This window comes from Dermacentor albipictus, chromosome 5 (assembly GCF_038994185.2).
Source record: "Dermacentor albipictus isolate Rhodes 1998 colony chromosome 5, USDA_Dalb.pri_finalv2, whole genome shotgun sequence".
NCBI lineage: Eukaryota > Metazoa > Arthropoda > Arachnida > Ixodida > Ixodidae > Dermacentor > Dermacentor albipictus.
In genome coordinates this window covers 137,065,772-137,088,670 of record NC_091825.1, presented here as the reverse complement: position 1 = coordinate 137,088,670, position 22,899 = coordinate 137,065,772, and the positions used below count along the sequence as shown (strand labels likewise).

Sequence of the window (22,899 nt, the reverse complement as noted above, 5' to 3'; positions counted from 1 at the left end):
TGCCCCATCGAAGCTACCACATGTCATAATGCGTACACATTAGTTGGAGAACACGCAGACGACTTTCTGCGCGATTATTTCAACTCGTTTATTACACTTACTGTGTATACTACACTAAGCACCGTGGTTTTTACTCCAACTGACTGGTTATTCCCGCAGAGCACAGTAGTAGGCTCGAGCGGGCAGGTTCAGGCCAGCCTGCCCTCTAAATTATGCAATGCATTCCGTGTCAGGTTGTCGAAAACCATGTCCTTGCAGATGGCCTACATTACAAGGTGTTACAGGGATGCTTTCAGATGCTTCAGCATTTAATACTTTTAGTACATTCTACAGATATATGCTACGTGAAGGTACACAACATGTAGGGCTTCAATATCAGCAATTTATTCATAAATAGGCATCTGATGTAGTAGGGCTGACTTTCTTGTAAGTTAATACCTACAGACATTCTATCAAGTATACTAAAAGGGAGGTCTACTCAGTCACATTTGTTCAAGAACATGCTATTGCTATCTTCACCAAGAAACAGATATTGAAAGATGTATATAAAAGTCCATGCAACGGCGTTTCAATTGAACATCGAGTGTTTGTTTAAAGTGACATGCTGATGGAAATGCTATGCAGAACCTGGTCTCGGCTGAGGCTACAAAAGGCACTTCAAAACACAACAACTATTTATAGCATGCAGTGGCTACTGTAATTTCTGCCTTTGTTGTTACCAAACAAGCATAACGACAGGCATACTCTAGCATGCACCTAAGAAACATTACGTACAAACAAATGTGGTCTTAGAGGACGACAAGAAAAATTGCATGGGACATGGAGAAACAAGAGGTCATAAACCTCACACATAACCATGCATCATGCTTCGCAGTACTAAATATATAGCTGAACCTTGATATAATGAAGTCATATATGACACAAAAATACCTTCGTTAAATCCAATATTCATTATAGGCATATATTTGCAATTAATATCAATGACAAACATTTTAGATTTATGCGATTATATCCAATAAGTTGCTACATCTGTATTCATTATATTGAAGTTTGGCTATACAGCCTTCAAATGTAAACCACGATTCTAAAGAGACCAAGGTAGGTAATTTCTTTTCTACTACAGTACTGCAACATGTTTTCAGTAATGGAATACAGTTCAGCAGTGCCTACTCGAAAGAACAGAATTAAACCTCTCCAATATAAGTTTCCAGGGAGAAAAAAAAGAAAAAGGAAGAAAATCTATAGAAGCTGTAAGAAATATTCAACCTAGTACCCTTCTTATAACAATAAGCATGAATAAGCTCTCATTGCCAAACACAGCAAAAGCAATAATTGAGATTACAGTATCAAAGAGAGAGAGTGAGAGAATTCGAAACACATTCACTTCCTTACATAGACAAAACTTGGAAAACTTAGACAATCAGCTTTCAGTTTTTACAGCGGCAAAAGTATGCAACAGCTTCAAAAGCATACACACATGTGACGATATAATGACAGTACGCGTGAGTGGCACAATGTTACTGCAAGCAATGAACATTTTACACAGCATTACACAAGTTTTTAAAACACCTAGTGAGAGGACTTTGGAACCGGGAAAAAAAAGCGTGCAAGCTGCTCTGTGTTGGCCGCAAGCTGCGCGCTGCCCTTACGGACTCCCTTCCCACAGCATGAAAATAATGCAGTAGTAAAAAGCATCGTGAAATTGAGCAAATTTACGGACAATGAAGACATCGTGAGAGTTTTTGCTCTTGTCTATCAAGTGCATGGTGTCAATATGAACGTAGCGCGGATTATGAATAAATGTAGCGAAAGTGTCTGCCGATGCAAAGGATAAGACAAAATATGAAGAAACTGTGGCAGCACTGTGACAAACACTGCAGGATTTATGACAGCCTTGGCTTCCTAAGAATTCAAATAAAAAGGAATAAGGGCATCAAAACTTCAGCGCTCATTTCTTTCACTTGAAGCAATAGAGGGGCACATACTAAAAACACTGCAAGAGAAGTAGTAACATCACTTCCTCATGTAACTACAGATGACGTTACATTGTGTAGATTACAGTTCACACATTTGAAACCATCTACATATACATCTCCACATAACAAAAAGTGCCAGGCTTCAGAACAAATTCAATCAATGGAATATTGTAGCAACATAAAAAAATATATAGCAGGAACATACAAACAAGGCTTACACATTATAGCAGACAGCAATTCTTGAGTTAAGCCTTTTCTTGGACTACAAAAATTTATTGCACCCAGACTGCTCAACATCTGATAGAAGTGGAGCACAATTGGTAAGGCATCCGTAAACAGAACCACAAAAACTTTTCTAACTGGTGTCGCAGTTTGGTTCACATGTACAATGTTAGGAAGAAAATGAAATCATGAAGTCCTCTGGCAACAAACAACTGAAAAGCTTTTCTTCCTTCCTGTCTACGTCTCAAGTAAAAACTAAGAAATAAATGCGCCATCCATCCTTGTGCACTAAGCTTCTATAAACTAGGGTAGTAGCTGCTGTTTGATATGCTAAAGTTGTGCTGCCTGCAACCATTCCAAAAGGTCACGAGAAGTCCATGGCAAACTCAGCCTTACTACTTCCTGGCTAACTGCACACCCAATCAGCAAACTGACTTCAGTTATACATGACGCTTCTTTTCATGCGACTAAACAGCTTCAGAGAGAAGTGGCTTCATGAAACAAGTAAAAAACACAGCCACTAAGCCACAGGTGACCTACAAACAATCAACACCTTCCATTTTCACTGTGAAACATCCGTTATAGTACCAATGAATTCAGCAAGCATTGCGTTCGTCATTTTTGCTTTGATGGCATCAGAAGTGGCGACAATTTTTATACAGCATGCTAGTGTTGAACCGACACTGCATGTTATTCTGGAGTGGCTGTCACTTAGCACTTGCGGTAAATGCTCAAAATGCATCTGAAATCCTGGCTCTTAAAACTGTGTTCAACACGGCCATCATGGTGTACAACAGAGGATACAAGCTTCCACAGTGCAAGCAATACGATGCTATCTCCAACCTGTCAAATGCTTCTAAAAAATAACCTCTTCCAGCTCAAAACGCACTCAGACAGATAGATAGTCTCAGCCATCTGCTATGTGCTACAAAGCAGGTGCATAACATAATTATACACAGTTAAAATAGTCAGACATCTGCTTTCCACGCCACATATAATGCAGTACCTATGCGGGTGATTAATGGGCAAATATTCTTCATGTGTTTATATGTGTCATAAAGCAAACAGAACGTGAATGAAGACGCTGGTGGCAGCATGGGGAAAAATGAAGAGAGAAAGAGAGAGAGAGGAGAGGTGACTTCACAGAACCAAAATCATAAAAAAAAAGGAAGAGAGAGCAGATGTGCGCAGAAAAATCCTCATTTCAAGTCATAGGTTGTTGTGCTGTCATCAAGAAAAGCCCTCCTGATCGAAGATTAGTTCTATGGCAGAGAGGATGTTGTCAACACGATATGCCGGCTCCTTGAGGCCGACTTCGACGGGCAGGAAGTCGCGTGGTGTGTGCTCGCACGCATCATCGTGCAGGTCTTCATTGTACACGCCTGTGTGCACCAGCACGGATGTACAGCTCACGGCTCCGCAGTTGCTCATCATCTGCAGCACACAAGAAGATATGGTAAACTTGGGAGACACAGAATTTTAAAAAGTGCCATTAAATACCTTTTCACAGAACTGAGCAACATTCTGGAATGAGTGCAATGTATTTCAAGAAGCACGTTCCTAAACACATTTTTTAGAAGGATGTAATATGAACAAAGGCATAACAATAACAGCAATATTTGCTTTCTCCATTTCCCCTTGACTTATTTTGTCTAACCTGGGGCAATGCCAACAGCAATGCCTTGTCCATCTTTCCTATTTTTTTTTTCTGCGATACATTAATGTGAAGCTTTCTAGGTTGGCATCAGACAGTGGTGCCTGAGAGTGACAAAGGACTGGTGACAGAACAGGTAGGATGTGTTAAAGGGGCCCTGCAACATTCTTTGAGCATGGTAAATAAATTATACTAGGTGTGAGAGAATGCTTCCGTGAACACACGAGCCAAATAGTACTCAAATTGATGGGGATTGCAAATTGCCTCTGTAAAGATCAGTCACACTTTTTTACGGCTCCATCAAGCCCCCACCATCCAAACTGCACATGGTAACACCATGGTGCTCTCATACTACTATTGGATATATTTGTGAAAACGATGCGGTTCGAAGAACGTGATTGGACAAGTGGCAAGACAAGTGGCGTCCATGTCACGATAATGTGCCAAGTCACACATTGTTTGTTATGCAGCAATTTCTCACCGAGAATAACATTCCGGTTGTCCCTCTACCACACCATGCTCTCCGGATCTCGCTTCAAGTGACTTTTGGCTGTTCCCTACTCTGAAAATGGGCCTCAAGGGGACATGTTTTGCAACTGTGGAGGACATCACAGTGAATGCAATGGCCTCCGACAGATCCCGAAAGAAGTCTTCTAACGCTGCTTCCAACAATGGCAGGAGTAATGGAGCAAGTGTGTGTGCGTGTAAGGGCCCTGCTTCGAAGGTAGTTAGGTAAGCACTTTCATAGGTCGTAACATTAGCACACTAAACTACCATTGCAAGAAACATTTGATTGCCCCTCATAAGCCATCAGCCCACCATGCTTCTGCACGGCATATCATGCAAAAGTGTAAATTCAAGATACTGCAGGAAACACTGAAGGCTTGAGATAAAAGGACCACATGAAGGTTATTGCCTTAGTTAGGGCATCAAAGCTTACCCCAGCAGTGGACTGGGAGTCTTTGGACATGGAGGAGTTCAAAGCTTGACGGGCAGAATTAGAGCCAGCTGCCAGAATTGCCTTTGGAAAGTCATCCTTTCGTCGGCGTTCCAGGTAGCGGTTGTACAGGTTGGCACCATAGATGTCAGTGTTTATGTTGTCGCTTTACACAGAAAAAGAGGAAAACTAGCATTAGTCCTAAGTGAACAAAAAAATTATTCTGAATATCTAGCAGCATCGGGCATACTTGAAGCTTATATGAATGTAAAATTTTGCAACTAATTTACACAGTAGCAGAAACATAATCACTGTGTATCCTGGATGAATATGTTAGGAAAGCCATACCTGCAAAAGCAGCTCAAGCACCAGCAAATTACACGTTAGTCACAGCGAATGATAGATGCAGTGACATAGGCAGAGGCCATATATAACATTCCAAATCTCCACATCTAAGCCAAAGGTTTTAAGACAATGTATTTCAATCTTTCAGGCATGAGAAACCTTTTGAACATGTTTCTCCTTAACACCCAGATGACCACCAACATTGGGCAAATATACTTTTTTTTTCCTCGCTACATTTCATTTCATTTCATTTGGGCCAATTTACAAGCAAATGGAGGGGGCCAAGGTAACAGCTGCTTATTGGCAGCTTGAGTGGTCCCTGACCCCCTTTACATATTGGCAGAATGGCGGCAAAGAACACTTTCAGAAATGAAAAACAAATAACAGTGGGTTACATCAATTAGAGTAATTACATTTCTTTCATTGTGAATACACATGAATACACGTACATTGTGAATACAAAAAAAAAAGGCAAGCATAGAAAAACGCAATACTGAAGTTAAGCTAGGGACACAATAACTTATTGACATTATATTTGCAACTATAGGAATTCATTCCAAATACTGTATGTATTGCTTACATTCTGTGATCAACCAGAAATGTTGTGTGTCACAGATGAAACAGCTACGCCATCATCAAATTCAAAGAAAGTTGAAGTCGTAAGGTCAGTTTCAAAATCAATTCCTAATTACATGTCGCTTTATCGGGAAAGAAGTGAGGAATGCTGCTTCATACACAAAGGTCGCCAGAAATACTTCACTGAACTTGTTATTAGACCTCTTGCGAGACAATGCTTGTAAATCATGCATCTCTAAATTGGCTTCTGATGTTCCCGTGAATGCCCTCTGTAGGACTCTGCGGGTGCATGGACTACATTTTGAGAAACATTGTTCAAAGGCAATCCATGATACATGTGGACGAAAAGATGAACAGGCGTGCATGTAGGTAGTGAGCTAGACCACCTTCCTCACTCTTTAAGCTTGCAGTGCCACACACAAGGTAACTCTGAGACCTACCCGTGCACACTTGCTGCTACTCATGAGTACTCATCTTGCATTTTAAGTGCACTCCCTGCCTCTCCTGAGGCAACTCATGCAAAAAAAAAAAAAACATTGCGAGCCTGTTGTCCTATCCATGGGGAAGTTAGCTAAACACATAGAACTTGAGATAAAATTTCTGAGAGCAGCTGGAGAACATGCCTCGGCCCTCTGTCGCTTCCATCTTGGCAGATCCGTCCATGCTTTGACAGATGAAAAGCTTTTTTAAATGTTGGTGAATTATGACTAGGACAAAAGCAATGATGAGGAACCAGCTTCTATGTAGCATGAAGTGTCTCCCAGTGTGCTTAGACTTCAATGGGGCTGTCCAGCACACTTACGGAAATGAATGTCAGTTTCTGTCCCATCTTCGTCGCTTTGTATGAAACAGATGACTGAGCTCAGACAATGCTACACAAATGCGCACAGCTTTATTCTTCGCCTATCCTGCGCAATGTCAAAAAAACAGATATTTGAAGCATATAAAATGAGAATTCTTACCCAATGGCAAACAGGCGTCGCACTGGGTGAGTGATCCCGAGCCGATGGGCTTCTTCCTGAACACAGGACTCGGCGTGCAGGTATGTTATCTCGCTGGGCTTTCCAATTAATGCTGTGTAGATCATGTCCCTACCGGTTACTTTCTGCAAGAGGAATGTGTTAAAGAAACGTTCATTCCCCAATAAAACAACATTGTAGCAAATTTTCTTTCCTGAAGGAGTAACATATCTTGTTACTCCCATACCCACACTAAGTCACATTTATCAATCTGTTAAAACTAAGAAATGTGACACTCATAATGCCTTCCTCGATAGAAAATGGACTGGCAACTGTGTGGCCAGTCTATATATAGTGCCATGCATCGTTACACAAGTTTAGCAAGCTTTCAGTGTCGCTGCAGAAGTATTCAAATAAGAACGAGGGAAGATTACCGAATTATAATTTTGAAATGTAATTCACAATGAAGATAAACATCTGAAAGCTGCGGAAGATGGATTGAAAAAGCTGGACCGGCTTGTTCTACTTACTGTATTTGTGCATTGTTATGAAAATTGGGGAAGAGTAGGGAGGAAAATAACATTAAAGTAATAAATTGCTTTTTAGTAATTGCCCAGTTACTTCTGTGGGACAGTAATTAGTACATAATCAATTACATTTTTGAAAGTAGTAATTGTTATTGTAATCGAATACTTTCTTTTTGTAATGTGTACAAGTCTGGCTACTATCCTGAACACTGTTTTTCTAAATCTTAAAGAGGCAGCATATGGCAAGTATGAAGTGGCAAGGCATCATTTTTTCAGGCTTTTACTGGGTGCACTGTTTGAAAGTTAATTCTGAAAATTGGTGCAATCAAGATAAGGAGGTTATTTGCTTCACTAACATATTTCTTGAGCCGGTGGCATTCTTAAAGTGCAAGATAATAAAATCACTGTTAATTCAATTTTTGAAGGCTTTTGTTGCCAAAATCAGCCAAATATACAATCGTGTTCAACATTATTTTGTACAGAAATCTGTAAAGAAGTCTCTGGGAAAGTAAGTGGAACACGGATGCACTCCGCTACAAGATTGCGAAACGATATCCTGAAATTGGTGCTACTCTCGAGATAACCACTGAATGCAGAAGCTTGGAGCATCAAATGGCATTCATAAAGAAAGCAACATGTTTCTAGAGTAATAACAAGCTAACCACATTTTTGTTAAAGGGCCTGGCCTCACCAGATCTGGCCATTTTGAGCAGACAAACGCAGAGCATACAATTCTTACAAAGAATTGCAAAGTGTTTGCAAAGGATTACCGTATTTACTCGCATAATGATCGCACTCGCGTAATGATCGCACCCCTAAAATTTGTCGTCAAAATTCGATTTTTTTTATTTCCCGCGTAATGATCGCACCCCGAACTTGCCGCAGCGATATGTCGTGTGCTAAGTCTAGCGAATAATGATCGCGCTTACCACCTGTCGAATGCTACGCGAACGACTCTTCAAGACAAGCCAAGCGGCCTGCACGCACTAAACATTCTTAAGTAGATGCCTCATTTCATTACTTTCATCACTTTCCGCACTTCCATGACAAAATGAGGTACAACCAAACTTGCCTTTATTATGGGTTGGCTTTATAATGGCTGATGTCAACAAAAACAATAAAGGCGCATTTCGATTCTTTTCATCTGCTTTTGCACTCGTGAGCACGCAACAAATCGCGCGCGGCAGTGATAGTAGCCACGTTTACTCTGATACGTTAAAAGTGTACCCTATTCATACGCCGACGCTTGTAACACAGCTAAGATATTCGCCCACCATTAGCGGAAAGTAGTGAAGACAGATGCCGCAGTTTCCGCAGCATGCCCGTCATGTGTTTCTGTCACTGGCAGCTAAGCGCGCCCACCTATTTCTGTCCCCTCAAAGTGGACATGGCTACGTTATTGCCGCAAACTTGCCGATAGTAACGATATTATTCATCACTAATACGGAAGAAACTGTTTCAATGCACGTAATGTACTCACGAGAAGAAAAAAAAAATCGCGTTCGGCTCGCTCCGCTAGCCGCCATTTTTGTTTTGGTGTCCCGCACCCGCAATCTCGCATCCCGCAGCAAACGCGGACGAAAAAAAAAATTTTTTTTTTCCCGGGAAATTTAACCCGCGTAATGATCGCACCCCTGAATTTGCTTCAATTTTTCTGACAAAAAAAGTGCGATCATTATGCGAGTAAATACGGTACATCGGTACGCGCCATGACAGAGTCTGAAAGTTCAATCCAAACACCGTTTTCCCTTTCCCTTGCAGCGACCGCACTCCAAGTCGGACGGTGACGTACTCGTGTCGCTGTGCCTATGTACTTGTGTCCGCAGTGTGACGTCGCCCATGGTGACACGCGTCTTCGAGAACTATTCAAGGCAACATCTGTTATTTGTGTGATCTGTTGCTTGAATTGACGAATTGAAGTTTAGAGAAATAATAAAACACACAACGGAACGTCTGCATGTTTTTTGTTTTACTTCGCACTGAAGCAAAAGAGATGTACTGCCGCTTCGTCTGCTTGTTCCTACGGTTGTGCAGTCACGTGCGCAGGTACCGAAACTATGCCATTTTCTACCATGTTCCAGCGCATGATCATGCTCTGCGATCCACTTGTTCTGCCTCAGTATTCGTGCAGCACTGAATTATACCTCTAGTCATGTGTGTTTCTTGTGCACAGCATGAAAAATTACAACAACCTCACGACAGCTTGCGCACAACGTCGTTAAAGAAAGAGCGCAGCGCTGGGGGGGGGATGAAGGCAGGGCTCGTGATGTATGCGTCACGCGATCCTCCAAGTCTGGTATGGGAGAACGCAGGGAAAGAATTTTGCTAGCAGAGGCTAGACGAGGCGAGTAGAGAGAGCGCCTCGCTGTGTAGTGGAGCTCGCCTCCTGAAATCATGGATTCGCAGCACTTACATATTTCTATCGCGGCTATTATTGAGCCGATTTGACCAATTTTTGCGGCAGAACACTCCCTAGAGGACACATAACAACCTCCAGCGTGTAACCAAAATGTGCTATGGAGCCTGGTGAGGGGCCCTCTAGTTAAAAATATCAAGGCACAATTTTATGTGTAACTAGGGTATTTTTGTCTGGTAGTAGAAATAATGTGTTGCTGAAAAAGAAACTCGTTTGCCTCTGCTGGGATGATCCCAAGAATTGCACAGAGTCATCACTGAAACATCCAGTATAGATTTCACACAACATCCAACACCCCCAAAGCTGACCTGGCACATTGATGGCATACTTCGAAATTTAAGACTATGTATAGGTAGGCACAGCCGTGCATCTGTGCCATTTAGTCTTGAATGCTCTAATTTGCTTCCATCCGTTTCAGCAAAATGAAATGTGATGCAACAGCAACGGGCTTGGCATAATCTATTGTAAAGCACATGGTTAACAAAAGTGTGCTATACCTGCAGACAACTACCTGTGGCTATGAAGGGAAAGCTATGGAGGCAAAGCGTGCACAAGTGAGAGCATTTCTGAAGAGTCCCGCATTTTAATCCAGGTTAATTTAGGCTAGGGAAGACAAAACGTAAACACCTTATGAGCAACAGTTAAGACCGAATACACCACTAAGTGTAAAGATTTACTTTCTTTTGTGGCTTTTCCCTTCCGGGTCTGGGGAAATGCGAAATTTTCGCATGTGGAAGCTGCGTTGATTCAGCGTCTGTTCCAAGCAACCAAAAGCACTGTCAAATGCTGCCAAACTACTTGGCGCGGTAATAGGTGCAGCAGCCATGTGCCCGTACCTTTCCCTTCATAGCCACAGAAAGTTGTCTGCGAGTATAGACAATGCTGTTTTATCTAGTGCACATGCTTTTGGGTAGTGCTAAAACAGTTTACAATAGGCACAGGGAAAGAAAGATTGCAAAACAGCAATTCCCATTAAATACAAAACACAAGCAGAAGATTTCCGAGTGAACAACAGACAGACGTTTATAATTTCATTCTGCAGTTAAAGTTCTTAATCCACATCAAGCTGGTGTTTCTCGCTGAAATTTATCACCCTCAGGATAAGATTTCTATACTATGTATGGTACACTCAACTTCCTCATACAGCACTTTTCACATACGGCAAAAAGTAAGACAGATGATATGCAGCTGTTTAACGATTATGCTCGAGTCATTTCTGATGCACGTTTTGTATGAAAGATGGGAGATATTATTACCTTGTACAAATTCTCCAAACAGACTAGAAAGGCTCCGTGACCAAACCTGGGTGAAAAATAAACAAAGAAATTTATTTAACACCTTAAGCAAACAACAATAAGAAAAGTTTGCAACCTCTGGGGCTCATATTGTCCCCAAGCAATATCCGTCATCTATCTTACGTGCCCTTCCCTTTCTTTAATGTTGCAGACTCGGTATCTTCCGGTCACCAATGGCATGCATGTTATCAACGTGACATAGCGTTCATGAGAGGAAAGTAGCGAGCAGAGCATTTTTCAAGAAAGGAAACGCAAGCAAGACAGATGACTATTGTTGAAACAAGGTACGTTTCAAACTGCATAAGCCTTTTTTTTTTGCTGAAGCACATGATACTGGGAGCACAGACAGAAAAGTCTAAAAAGCAGCTTTACTAAACTTATGCTTAGGTATTTAAAGGAGTACGACGACATTCACAACTTGCCATCTTTTTATGTTAGATGTGGGTCCCAATGCAGTAAGTCTTCCTAGAAACAAATAGCGACGGGCGTCACAGCTCACTTAACAATTATAATACTAGTTTCTGCAAATGAGCTTTGGTTTCAGTAACTAGTTGGTGAATGACACCAGACCCAGCATTTCCAGACTAACTTTAGTATTAAATTACAGGCGTTTCATAACTATCATACCTGCTAAGTGGCACATCCTTAGGAGCAAGAAGTGTTGTGCAGGCTTTCTACAACTACAAAAATAAGTGTCTGTATGTCTTTAACAAACTAATGTTCACTTCAATCCCGTAATAAATGCACGATAGCTTTCTAAGCAAGATTAAAGACACAACAGATGTTCTTTCCTCTTTTCTTGGGTGCTTTCCAGTTACGTGGTTAGGAAAGGTTAAATAACAGAACTCCGTATTATTTCCATATCACCTTTACTTGCTTATTTTTATTTCAGATGTGTTTTTACCACTCCATCCATACCACAGCCAAGGAAGGGGCACGTTTGGCCACATACAGCAGCACTGCAGGAATGGCTATGAAGCAATATGTTAATCAAAATCTGCACCTCAATTTTAATTTCTTTTTTTGCTATAACGTGACACCATGCTACTTATTCCGAGGTGCAGCTAGCAACACACAGTGCTTGTTGCACAAGCCAATACATGCAAAGAAAGCAAAAGGCACAATAATCAGCACAGAGTCGAGGACAGTTTTCTTCCACGGAGCTTATCTCTGGGGTCCAAAAGACGACTGATAAGTTTAACGTGGCAGCTAAGGACCCTGCCAGAACATGTCTGCTATGCTTCCGGTCTAAACGCCGTCCCGGCCTAAATTTTCAGCCTGTCGGCACTGTTTGTACAACCATGCGTTGTTCTGTAGACCCTTTTCGAGCATATACAAATTCTCAACGTTGTTCCATATCAGTTAGCTTCATTCCTTTAACTTTTATTACCATTGTTTAGACCTTTACCATGTGCTTTTCAGTTTCTTTCAGTTGCTTTGTAATTTTTATTATGACCAACTGCTTCTTACCAATGGCACCACCACTGACGCCCCTTCACCACAAGGGGCCCTTTAAGGGCTATATATATATAATGATGATGTCAAAATTAAAGTGTGGTTAGTTCTTTTACATACAGCGAGACAAATGCTTCACTTGTAGCCATTATAAAGACATCTGGCACTGCTTTGAAATGGCACATACCACTATAACACCTTCAAATGACAAGCATCAGTGCAACTAGATTCGAAACGTTCTATGCAAGTATTTCCTAACACTTCTAATTAACCATGTACTGTAAAATAAGCTATTTTGTGCAAAGTGTGTTAGAAGGCATGCACTGAAAGGAAAAAATCTCAAGTGGTTGTTGGAAGTGCCACTACATAGTGATGGAGCAGTTTGTCCTTTCTTGTTTTTTTTTTCACAGCAACCTTAAATCAGGCCAATTTCATGAGTGCATCTGTCTTCCAAGCATACCACAGGTGAAATATTCCATTTAGTTACTATCGGTAAATATTCTTGTGAGTCAGGCATGAAGTCCACAATTGACAAAACAATGAAAGCCACTGGAAAGCTTCTTAATTTCAAGCACATTTTGCTGTTGCATACTTTTAGCAATGCTGAAGATGCAAAAAATGTGTGAGCTAAGTTTTGAGCCAGATGAGAGCAAATTTTTCCCTCCTGATGAGAATAAATAGCATAGGTGGTTAATTAATTAAACAACAACTATCATCAACCTCCTAATTGCCATGCATGAGATATGCCTTTCGTGACCACTTCGTGGTGCTCCCCGTATTCATGTTTATGACACACCACAGCACGGTTGTGCCACCAAAGGCAAATTGATTGTCAATATTATTTCCAGATGATAGACGTAATGTCTATGTGTTGCGATAGTTCGCGCTGCTGCTGTTTCTCTCTTCACAGTCACCTGCACCTCCAATTTTCTGACACAGAAGACCAGCACAAGAAAAGTGTAGTTCGAGCAAAGCTGTAAATCAGAAACTTCAGATACAATAGTACGGCAGCTTCAGAATGCCAGGAGGGTCACTACCTTCCCATGACAAGGAAGCAAATCATCTCTGGTCACAAAGTCTATGCCCAAGCACCTTTTTAAGCGAGCGGCACATCATGAATCAACACCTTTCATTTACAAAAAATAATTTTAATAAATGCAGAACTACAATGTGCGTACACAGGACACATTAAGTTGTGTTCCGCAGAACACTCGTGCACAAAAACAAAATTCACGAGTGTTCCAGCAGGTCAACCAATTAATAACTTTATGCCGTGCTTGATACATCTCTGTAAACGCACGAACGCCAATCTTTAAAATCTGTGTTGCCAGGCAAAGTCATTAAGAAAAATATAACCTGGTTTATCACTCATGCCAGTTAAGTGCTCTTCGTGTTATGGTGGTTTGATTCCAATATACATGTTCATCTTTTTATGCCACTGCAGTACATGCGAGCTTAAATCGCATCATGCCATCTAATACAGTGGAACCTGAATAGATTGAATCTGAAGGAGTTTAAAAAAAGTTTGATATATAGGCGTTTCAACATTTAAAATAAAAACTGATACAAAAATTTTCAAGGGGGTTTTAGAGCTGTACGAGGTACACAATAGTTCATTATATATATGTGGGCACAATATATCTGACTTCGACTGTATTATAAACCTAAAGCACCGAATTATTTCTCATCTGCTGCTATAACACAACTTTTTAACCTTTCTGTAGTGCTGATGACTACAGTAGTCATGAGTGAAAGTACCTTCCATGTGTGCAGATGACGATGACATCCACAAGTTTGCTTCCAGTTGCAATTCTAGACATTAAATGGCCACTGTGCAGTCTTTCATTTTAATTTAGAGTGCAGCTCTCAGGCGGCCGTTCCTGCATTGAGCGTCGGCATGCCTTAGTGGCGTTGTACCTCGTAAGCGAGCAAACGAGCACAGCGAAAGAGGAAAGCGAATGCGGAGCACAGCGCGAAATTAAATAGCGTGCGAGAAAGAAAGTGGAGGAGGAGAGTACAGTGAAAGTATGAGCCAGAAAGTAGAGGAGGAGCAGAGGGGAAATGGCCTGCGCACGCGCCGAGTTGCCAGTGACTACGACATCTGCCACCGCATGGACAATCTCATCTGCGCTTCAGAGAGGCAGCCAGGGTGGCATGAAATGGGGAGGGCTATGCTTGTCCACGGCGTCAGCTGCTGAGGTCAGTCCACAGTACCAGCGTGCGATAGGGATCACTGCTCCTGCAAGGGGCAATGGCTGGCAAGCGGCTACCAGTAACGCTTCATGTGACACTCCCTTGGGCATTGTCGCCGCCGACACTGGTGGCACAATTTTCCCCTGACGAAGGGCTGCTCTCGTTGTTGGTGGAACGAAGGCGTGAGAAGAAAAGCGTAGTGCCATGCAAGAAAGGCTGTGTAGCGACGACTGCTACGATATGGCGGCAAAGTCGCATGCATCATCTGTATGGAAACAAAGCACGTGACTCACAGCGTTCTCTTTCTAATATAAACCATGTACCTATGTAATCATAATATAGAATATTGACATGCAAAATAAGAACATGTATAGAGCTGCGCTCACATTTTGCATTATGGAGTATTGCAATCGCCGGTGAATTTTTACTTTTTTGAGCATTTGAATGCTTGCACTGGAATAATTTCTGGGAAACTTGGTGCAAATTTTTGTAATATTGGGCAGCATAGAAAGGGTTAATGGTACGATAGTCCATTACATCATTATTATGTCTTCCTTTCCCAGCACCTTCACAGCAAGACAATTCCACAGCGCTGAAAAAAACCCAACAAATCAAGACAATCGCACAAATGTTCGTCATGCTCACCTTGGAAGACATGCCTCAGCCATCCATTGCAGGTCCATGTTGCAAGCCAAAATGGGCAGGTGCGGGTAAGGAATGGCAGGTGCGGCAGTGCATGGAAGACCGTTCGTCATGAGCACGTCTATTATCAGCTGCAGGCTTGTCTCCCACCTCACCGGCTCACCAAACAACACCACAGCTGGAAATGATGGAAAATAGATGTGTTTGGCCTTATGCTACCTCCCAAGCTTCTGCTGGAACAAGTTTCTGTTGTCTATTTAAGGTTCACTTTATAGACCAGAAATGGCCTGGATGGCTGCTTAAGGTAAAAGCTGTAGTGAAAAAGCTTGACAGAGGTTCAGGCAGCCACCATCAACTAATTAGAGAGCTTTATTCTGTCTGTACATGTGCTACCGTCCACAAAACACCAGGCTATCAGAGACGTTCGTGAGAGCAGCCGTGTTGGTGGGGCCATCTTGTGGTGTAGGGTTTAACCAGAATTAAATAAAGAACAATAGTATTGCAGTGAGCTGCCATATTCTACTTAGCTGCTACTGTAGTAAAGTGTTGGCAATGACGATCATCCACATGCAGTTTGTTGCACAAAGTTACGCAATAAGTCGGTACTGGCATTGTTACTGCTGGCCATGTCTAGTAACCCGGTATTCCTTGAAGGTGATACAGATGAAAAAAATTACCGACGATTACGTTACTTCCTAATGCGAAATTTGAGCGCAGCAAATAAGCTGTTTCACCTTTTCGATAGATTGAGGCAAAGAAATCGAGCAACACATGTATGCGCTATCACAGAATTTTTTTTTTATTTTTCACACGTAGGTATTCCTTTAACAAAGACTCCACTAACAGTTCTTGACAGTCATGAAGGAAGCTTTGTGGTCGGAGAAATAGACTGATATATGTTCGACTTGGTACACCAACGCTTGATTCTCAAAGACGAGATCTATACAAGTGCCTCGCGAGGTTGTCACAGCCGTGGGACGCGTTACGAGCGAGAGGAACGGGATGTTCTCCCGCATAAGTGTTAGGAAATTGCTGTTTGTCTTTATGTCAACATTAAAGTCCCCCACTGCTAACATCGGTGTGGATCGATGGACGGTTAATGCGAGTTGCAGGAAGTGCACGACGTCTTTCGTGAGTGCGGTAGGGGCGAAGTAGGCAGCTACTACCAGCAAGCCGTTGGGCAACTTTGCGGCGCACAGTTCGCCAACTTCAAAGTTGGAGCCGGCGCTTTGACAACCGGAGACTCGCAGGAAGGGGTGGGAGGGGGGCGGCGTGTACACCCAGCGGCAAACGATGGGGGCAGAAGCGCGTGCAGCAAGCGGACAACACGATAAAGGGAGGAGGGAAGAGATAGCAGCGACTGACTGATGCCGCTGACGCCGATAGTGAGTCAACCCCAGCTGCGGAGTTGGTTTCAGGGACAACGCCGCCGATGCCGACACAAACAATATGATACCCTCGCTTCCGCAGCGCTAAGAACCAGGGGGGGGGGGACCCTTTCCTCCTCTTTCTGCATGGCGGCGACGGTGTTCTATGCAGTCACGTTATCTTGACTCTCTAGCGGCGTCAGCGGCATCCAGCGGTATCAGTCGGTCGCTGCTAGCGCTGGGGGGATGAAAGGGGGGCGGAGCTGGTTACGAGGCCGACGACAACGCCGACGCGAAACCCAGGAACGGACGCCAAAGAGCTGCGCTCTAAAAGCTGAAGTTTTGTATTCGGACAAGCTGTTGCTAAACAAGATGGACTGCCACAAGCAATCCATCAACGGACTACATAAGTATTATCGTTAATACAGAACAGACTGACTCATTGATTTTTAAGATCACAAAAAGAAGCAATTTTGGGCTTCGGATAAATTTTTATCGCCTGGGGTTCTTTAACATGCACCCAAAGCTTGGTACACAAACATTCTTTCATTTTGCCCCACTTGGATTTCAGCTGTCATGGCTGAAAATAAGACCTATGACCTCAAGCTTAGCAGCAGAATGCCAGATTCACTGAGCCACCATGGCTGGTGAACGTAGGCCAGAAGGTCGAGTGCTGAGCTTACCTTCAACCCTTGGAAAGTATCGTTCATAGGGTGAAGGCTGTAAGCAATCAGAAAGAAGTGCATTCCATTCAGTACATCATCACCAGCTGTGAAAAATTGTCTAATTTAACATGGCCAATTAGACGTAGTAAAATAAAAATAACAAATGATTTCCTTAAGTTTGAATATCAAGACGGAAGGGGGTGGAGCATTAAAATTGACTGTATTGTGGTGTGTGCTGCCTTTCAATAGAAGGCTGGTGGAAATAGACATGTTGTGAATTACAGGACATAAACAATCTTATTGTTAATAAAATTGATATTGCAACTTGTTCTCCTTCTGATATTCTTGATTTTTCTCTCAGTTGTACAATGCCTATATGCTTTTGAAGTGCAGTGAGATTTTGTGTTTTTGCTTGCTTGCTCACATCTTGCTTTTGTTGTATTTTCTTCCTCGCCTGATTTGTGATGCGTATGCATGATATGTTGTAGTGCTTGAATATGTAATATTTCCGCTCTGCTGCTCTCTTCTATTTTTTTTTGTATTAAGGGTATTTGGGGCTGGTCAAGCTGTTACTTAATATAATAAACCTCCAGTCTACTTGTTAGCAGCAATAATGCATGTTTTCCTAGGCTGTAACAAAAACATTCTAATCCCAAAAGGCTTTCCTGCAAATAATATCAAAACAGTGGCTAGTTGTGGTGTTACATAAACATCCCGCACTGGACAACATACATCTGTCATATCCCAGTACAAATTTATTGCGGATACTACAGACATTGGCGATAAAGGCCAGACATCTGGTATTAAGGTGTGAATGGTTTTAGTATAAAATCAGACTCCAAATTGACAAGTGAGCCAGTAGGGACCGAGCTAACCATTTCCAGTTATATAAGATACAGTTAGCTCAGTACCTACTGGCTCGCTAGGATGGGGCTCTGCTTTAAGCTTAATCAATCACTGCATATTTGTGCCGACTCTAAGAGAGAAAGATCCAATGAATTTTGTTGGACAATAGCGTTAGCTATACAAAGTCATCTGCTAAAACCTACATAAGCACGAAATTATACACATCTCCTCCTGGAACTTTATAGAAGTCCTTGCTAAAGGCACAACATAAAGAGAAAGTTTCCTATTTACCTCAGTTTGTCTTCGTTTATGATCTACAGCATCCAAGAGTGGAAAATGAGATCGCAAGTGATCGACCGTAGAGACTCTTGTAAAGCCTAGCCTGGAAACAAGGCACACAGGACGGCAGTCAAGAAGATTGGCCCCATTAAGAGTATTTAAAAGAATAAAAAAGAGCTTTTGCACGTGTGTGCGCGTGCATGCGTGCGTGCATGCATGCTTGCACGGTGGGGTGAGGAGGAGTGGCCAGCGCATCTATATGAAATTGAAATAAATAATATAGCTAGAACACACTTCTTTACTGCACTTTTTTTAAGCAACACCTTGGCACACAAAAGATGAATTCCTGGATGTACAACAGAAAATGCGCTTTTGTTGCAACTCTTGTGCTTCTAGTGCTAGCTACACAGCTAAAGGCTATGCCAGTCATTGAGAAAGATATACAGGCATACATATGAGAAAGTAGTACTCGACAAGAAATCACCTTCATTATACCCGATATTCATTATGAACACATATTCGTTTTATGCAGATAGTGGCGATCACAATTTTTTAAGTTTGCTATATCAGATAATTTGGCATATCTGTGTTTGTTATACCAATGTTTGACTGTAGAAGGAACGAAGGCTTATAGCCAGATCCCTGAACATAACTCTCTGTGGCACTGTGACTATCACAGACAACTAGAACCCTCATGCACGTGTCTTATTAAACAGCATGGCAATGACCACTGACTGCTTTTACACATGACAGTAGAACGGGCCAAAGTTATAAAAGACAGAAAATAAAGAAGGAAACTGTAGTATAGTGTCGCCCCCTGCCAGATCTGTGTTATCATAAATTTATGTTTCGTAGTAGTTTAGCTAGATGGCACACCCCTCTTCTGTCATGTGATGAGCTGGGACCAATCAGGAGGAGTCATCTGGCGTGTGAAGTCCTTTTTAGTAATAAACGGCCGCAAGCCGGCCCAGTCCTTGTCCGGTTCATCAGGAGCAGTTGGCTCCGTGTCCTCCTTCACTGCGTCGGCACTCGCCGCGCGTTCGCTGGGTGGGGGCCCCCACTTGCCTGCCGCTGCCGACACAAGAGAAACCTCTCACATTAGCAAATGAGAAAACAGTCTGACTGGTCCATTACTCATGTTGTGCCCAAAATTCTTTTTTTTTCTCCCATGTGCTTCCACACAGGGAAGCAGAAAAGAGTCCAGAAATGCAAGAAAACTTACCCATGTGCAATGTCGACGATGGGACCCTGTCCCGAGATCAAGCAGTGCTTGTCATGAAACTGCTGAAACATGCGCAGTGGACTGTGAGACATGACCACCTGCTGTTCCGTGATCTGCAAGAAATAGTTATTGTCATCCAATATGCTTACATAAACCTAAACATTTTTGAAAGAAATCTGTCAGGCAGGGTGAAACACAACAGGTGTAAAAACCTCCCCAATCAAGTTCGTAAGGGAAAGTCCCAACCAATTCGGCCTCTTCTTTATGGATGACTATTCAGAAGGTGCAGAAGTTGTCCCCTTTTAATATTCTCGCTGCTTTTATGAAAAGGAGGTGCTCAAACAAACAGTGCACATGATGACCTAATGAGAGCGCAAGAATACAACTATTGCTGCTTCGTAAGACAATATTTCTCAAGAAGAAAGAAAAGCCCTTGGGAGAACAATGGAAGTCTAAACAGTCCGAAAAAAAAAGTAAAAGTCTGAAGCAGTCACTGTCCTAAGGATTTTCTGTTGTTGTTGTAACATTAGCAGTGAGGAGTTGATAAACTTATGCAAGCACATGTGACACAGCATTGGCTACCCAAAAAGCACTGACTTAAAGTCTTTGAGTGCTTGCAATTGTTCTAAAGTTTGTTGAACTCATGAAGGCAGAGATCGATCCTTTATGCAATGGGATTATTTTGTCAGTAGAGACAAGAACAGGACTAATACTGTATATAATTTTGTACACAGCATGCCATATTGCAGGTGCATATATATATATATATATAATCATAAGAAGCCAACGAACACTGACACCAAGGATAACATAGGGGAAATTACTTGTGCTCAATAAATGAAATAAAGTGACCTTGGCGGCAGAAAGGATGTCCCACATCCGCCGCCAAGGTTTGTGAGTAGTGGTGCTGGCTAACACTCCCAAGGTTAGCTCTAGTAGCAACCCATAAATACCCAATAAAATAAATGGGGAAACAGTACCGCGGTAGCTCAATTGGTAGAGCATCGCACGCGAAATGCAAAGGTTGTGGGATCGTTCCCCACGTGCAGCAATTTGTTTTTTCATCCACTTTCATATCCATTATCGTTTCCATTATCCATTATCGTTTCTTTATTTCATTTATTGAGCACAAGTAATTTCCCCTATGTTGTCCTTGGTGCCAGTTTGTTGGCTTCTCATGATATAACTAATAAATATCGGGCAACTCGGTTCATATATATGTCTGTGTGTGTTTGTTGAAGGTGTATTTCTTTTCGTGTATTGCTTTGTTTGAACTTCTCCCTTTGTTTTGAAAATGTTCTGCAATGCTCTGCTGTAGACTATAAAAGGGGGCAGGACCCTCATCAAGCTGCACCTCAGCTTTTAGTTCAGTCTCCTCTTTTCAGAATAAAAATAAAATAAAAGCCATTGACTGATCCAGAAAGATCTGACTAAAGCTAGCAAAGCTCGCTTAGAAAGTGAAGTTTTATGACACAACAAGGTGAACAGCTCATACATGAACTGACCACACAGTGCGCACTTGTACAAGAGTATTCTAACAATTGAGTTAGCCCTCACAATGTAAAAGCCCCTTTAACATGTTAAATGAGTGTATGTTCACACACTGGCAATTCTGTATTCTCTGTGCTGGCAGTTTGCTAACACAGGTATGTACATACAGAGCATTAGAACACCACATACAATCAGGTAATAAATTTGGGTGCTTCGCTTACGTGGACTCCTAGCCATCTTGTAAGTTGATCAGCTTTGTCTTGTCGCCGAGAGTTGCCAGCGTTTGTAACAAATATTGTTGGTACTCGGAATCTGCCTTTTGAGTCCACCAGTTTCTGGAATGCCTTGACAGCATGCGAGATCACTTTCCGGCCTCGAACAATGACCCCGTCAATGTCGAGAAGCAGACCAAAGTGAGCCATAATGCCAGTCTACTTGCTGGTAGCACAAATGCATAAGGTTTCATAGGCTGCAATATATATATATAAAAGAAAATTAACATTAAGAAGGGCTTTCCTACAAAGCATATTGATACAGTGGCCAGTTAAGACATTACATAAACATCCACGTTGAACAAAATACATCGGGCATGTACAAGCTGAAATTTATTAAAAATACCACCAACATGGAAGTAAAGGACAGGAATCTGTTATGCATGCATGGATTATTTCAAAATAACATATGACTCAAAAAAAAAGAGAGAGAGAGAGAGAACAAGTTGCACAAAGGCCAATGGTCTCAGATCTTTTTGTGCTGTCAAAATTCCGACGAAGAATAATTAGCTATCTAAACATGCAAGTGCATTCTTATGCGCTGCTGATAGCGGTGGAGTTGCAATTGTAACATACAAGAAAAAGAAATTAAGTGTCCACACGGCATTCGCACGAACGACAGCAGCGATATATCAACGCGCCGCTCTAAAGAGCACCTCGGACGACCTTGCAAGCAAAGCGGTTGCCGGCAAGAAAATGATGGCGATCGAATTGTGTTACGCAGCCTGTGCTACTGTTTCGCCGCAGCGAGCAGGCAAAGGAATGTGTCGCGAAACCGACACGCCACAAAATACTGCCAGATCACATTTAGTTACAGAAAAAACAGCGGGATGGTAGCCTAAACAGCTGTCTCCGGGTTACGCAATCCTCCGTCGCCCGATGCCGCCCGAGCTCAAGGTTGGAGATGCTTCGGCCAATTTAATGTCGTTGCCAGCTTCACGTCTACACAAGCGCATCCAGCAAACACAGGGAATGCGACGCGGCCTAGTGGTTCGTGTCGATGGGACGTTTCAGCGTTGCCCAAGCGTACCAAAGCGATGAAGCAGCAAAGGAGAGTCCGGACGCGGCATATCAGCTGATTCTATCGGCAGCGAAAGCCGCGCTGCTGCTATGGATGAGGACCCAAGAATCAGCCGAGTAACCCGTGACAAGCTGTCCCTCCACAGGGAAACACAATGGAAGCTTGATAGGAGGGCTTCGATATCACTACAGGTTCCGGCGACGCTCAATACTGCGGCAGTCATACATTAATTCGCAAAGCGACCCGACCGACGGAGCCGGAGAGGAGGGGGACAACGGGAAAAGCCCTTTTACCCGCTTTGCCCCCAAAGCCGCAGTTCTCTAGAACGGGAAACAGAACAATAGAAGCAGCGTCTTGCCTTGTCCTGTGAGATTCCAAGGCCACTTCTTGTCCTTGACGAAGCATCAGACTCGCGGTCTTAGGCTCCGCAGTGCTGTTACTAGGTTATACACATCGGCTTGCTGTACCTGCCATGGCGACTGAGGAGTTTTCGCTCCGAGCAAAGGAGAGGTGTGTGCGTCAGCAGCCAATCAGACGCT

At 42.5% G+C, this 22,899-nt stretch overlaps 1 protein-coding gene across 1 annotated transcript; it reads right to left on the bottom strand.

Annotated features, from left to right (window-relative positions):
* Window positions 1-362: 362 nt before the first annotated feature.
* LOC135909273 (haloacid dehalogenase-like hydrolase domain-containing 5) lies at window positions 363-22,870 on the bottom strand. The gene is made up of 10 exons (XM_065441180.1): window positions 22,719-22,870; window positions 21,289-21,536; window positions 19,577-19,689; window positions 18,367-18,457; window positions 17,248-17,284; window positions 15,201-15,375; window positions 10,869-10,914; window positions 6,673-6,815; window positions 4,793-4,955; window positions 363-3,632 (listed from the first exon to the last, which is right to left on the bottom strand). Exons 2-10 carry the CDS (start codon window positions 21,487-21,489, stop codon window positions 3,429-3,431), a joined length of 1,173 nt encoding a protein of 390 aa, XP_065297252.1. The 5' UTR covers window positions 21,490-21,536; window positions 22,719-22,870; the 3' UTR covers window positions 363-3,428.
* Window positions 22,871-22,899: the final 29 nt, after the last annotated feature.

What these genes read in the sequence shown, in the direction of transcription:
- LOC135909273 (XM_065441180.1), bottom strand. Translation starts at nt 21,489, where the DNA reads ATGGCTCACTTTGGTCTGCTTCTCGACATTGACGGGGTCATTGTTCGA. An exon ending in GCTGAGGCATGTCTTCCAAG is followed by an intron (nt 10,915 to 15,200) that starts GTGAGCATGACG and finishes TTTTTCACCCAG; the next exon opens with GTTTGGTCACGGAGCCTTTC. An exon ending in CGACGCCTGTTTGCCATTGG is followed by an intron (nt 4,956 to 6,672) that starts GTAAGAATTCTC and finishes TTCTGTGTAAAG; the next exon opens with CGACAACATAAACACTGACA.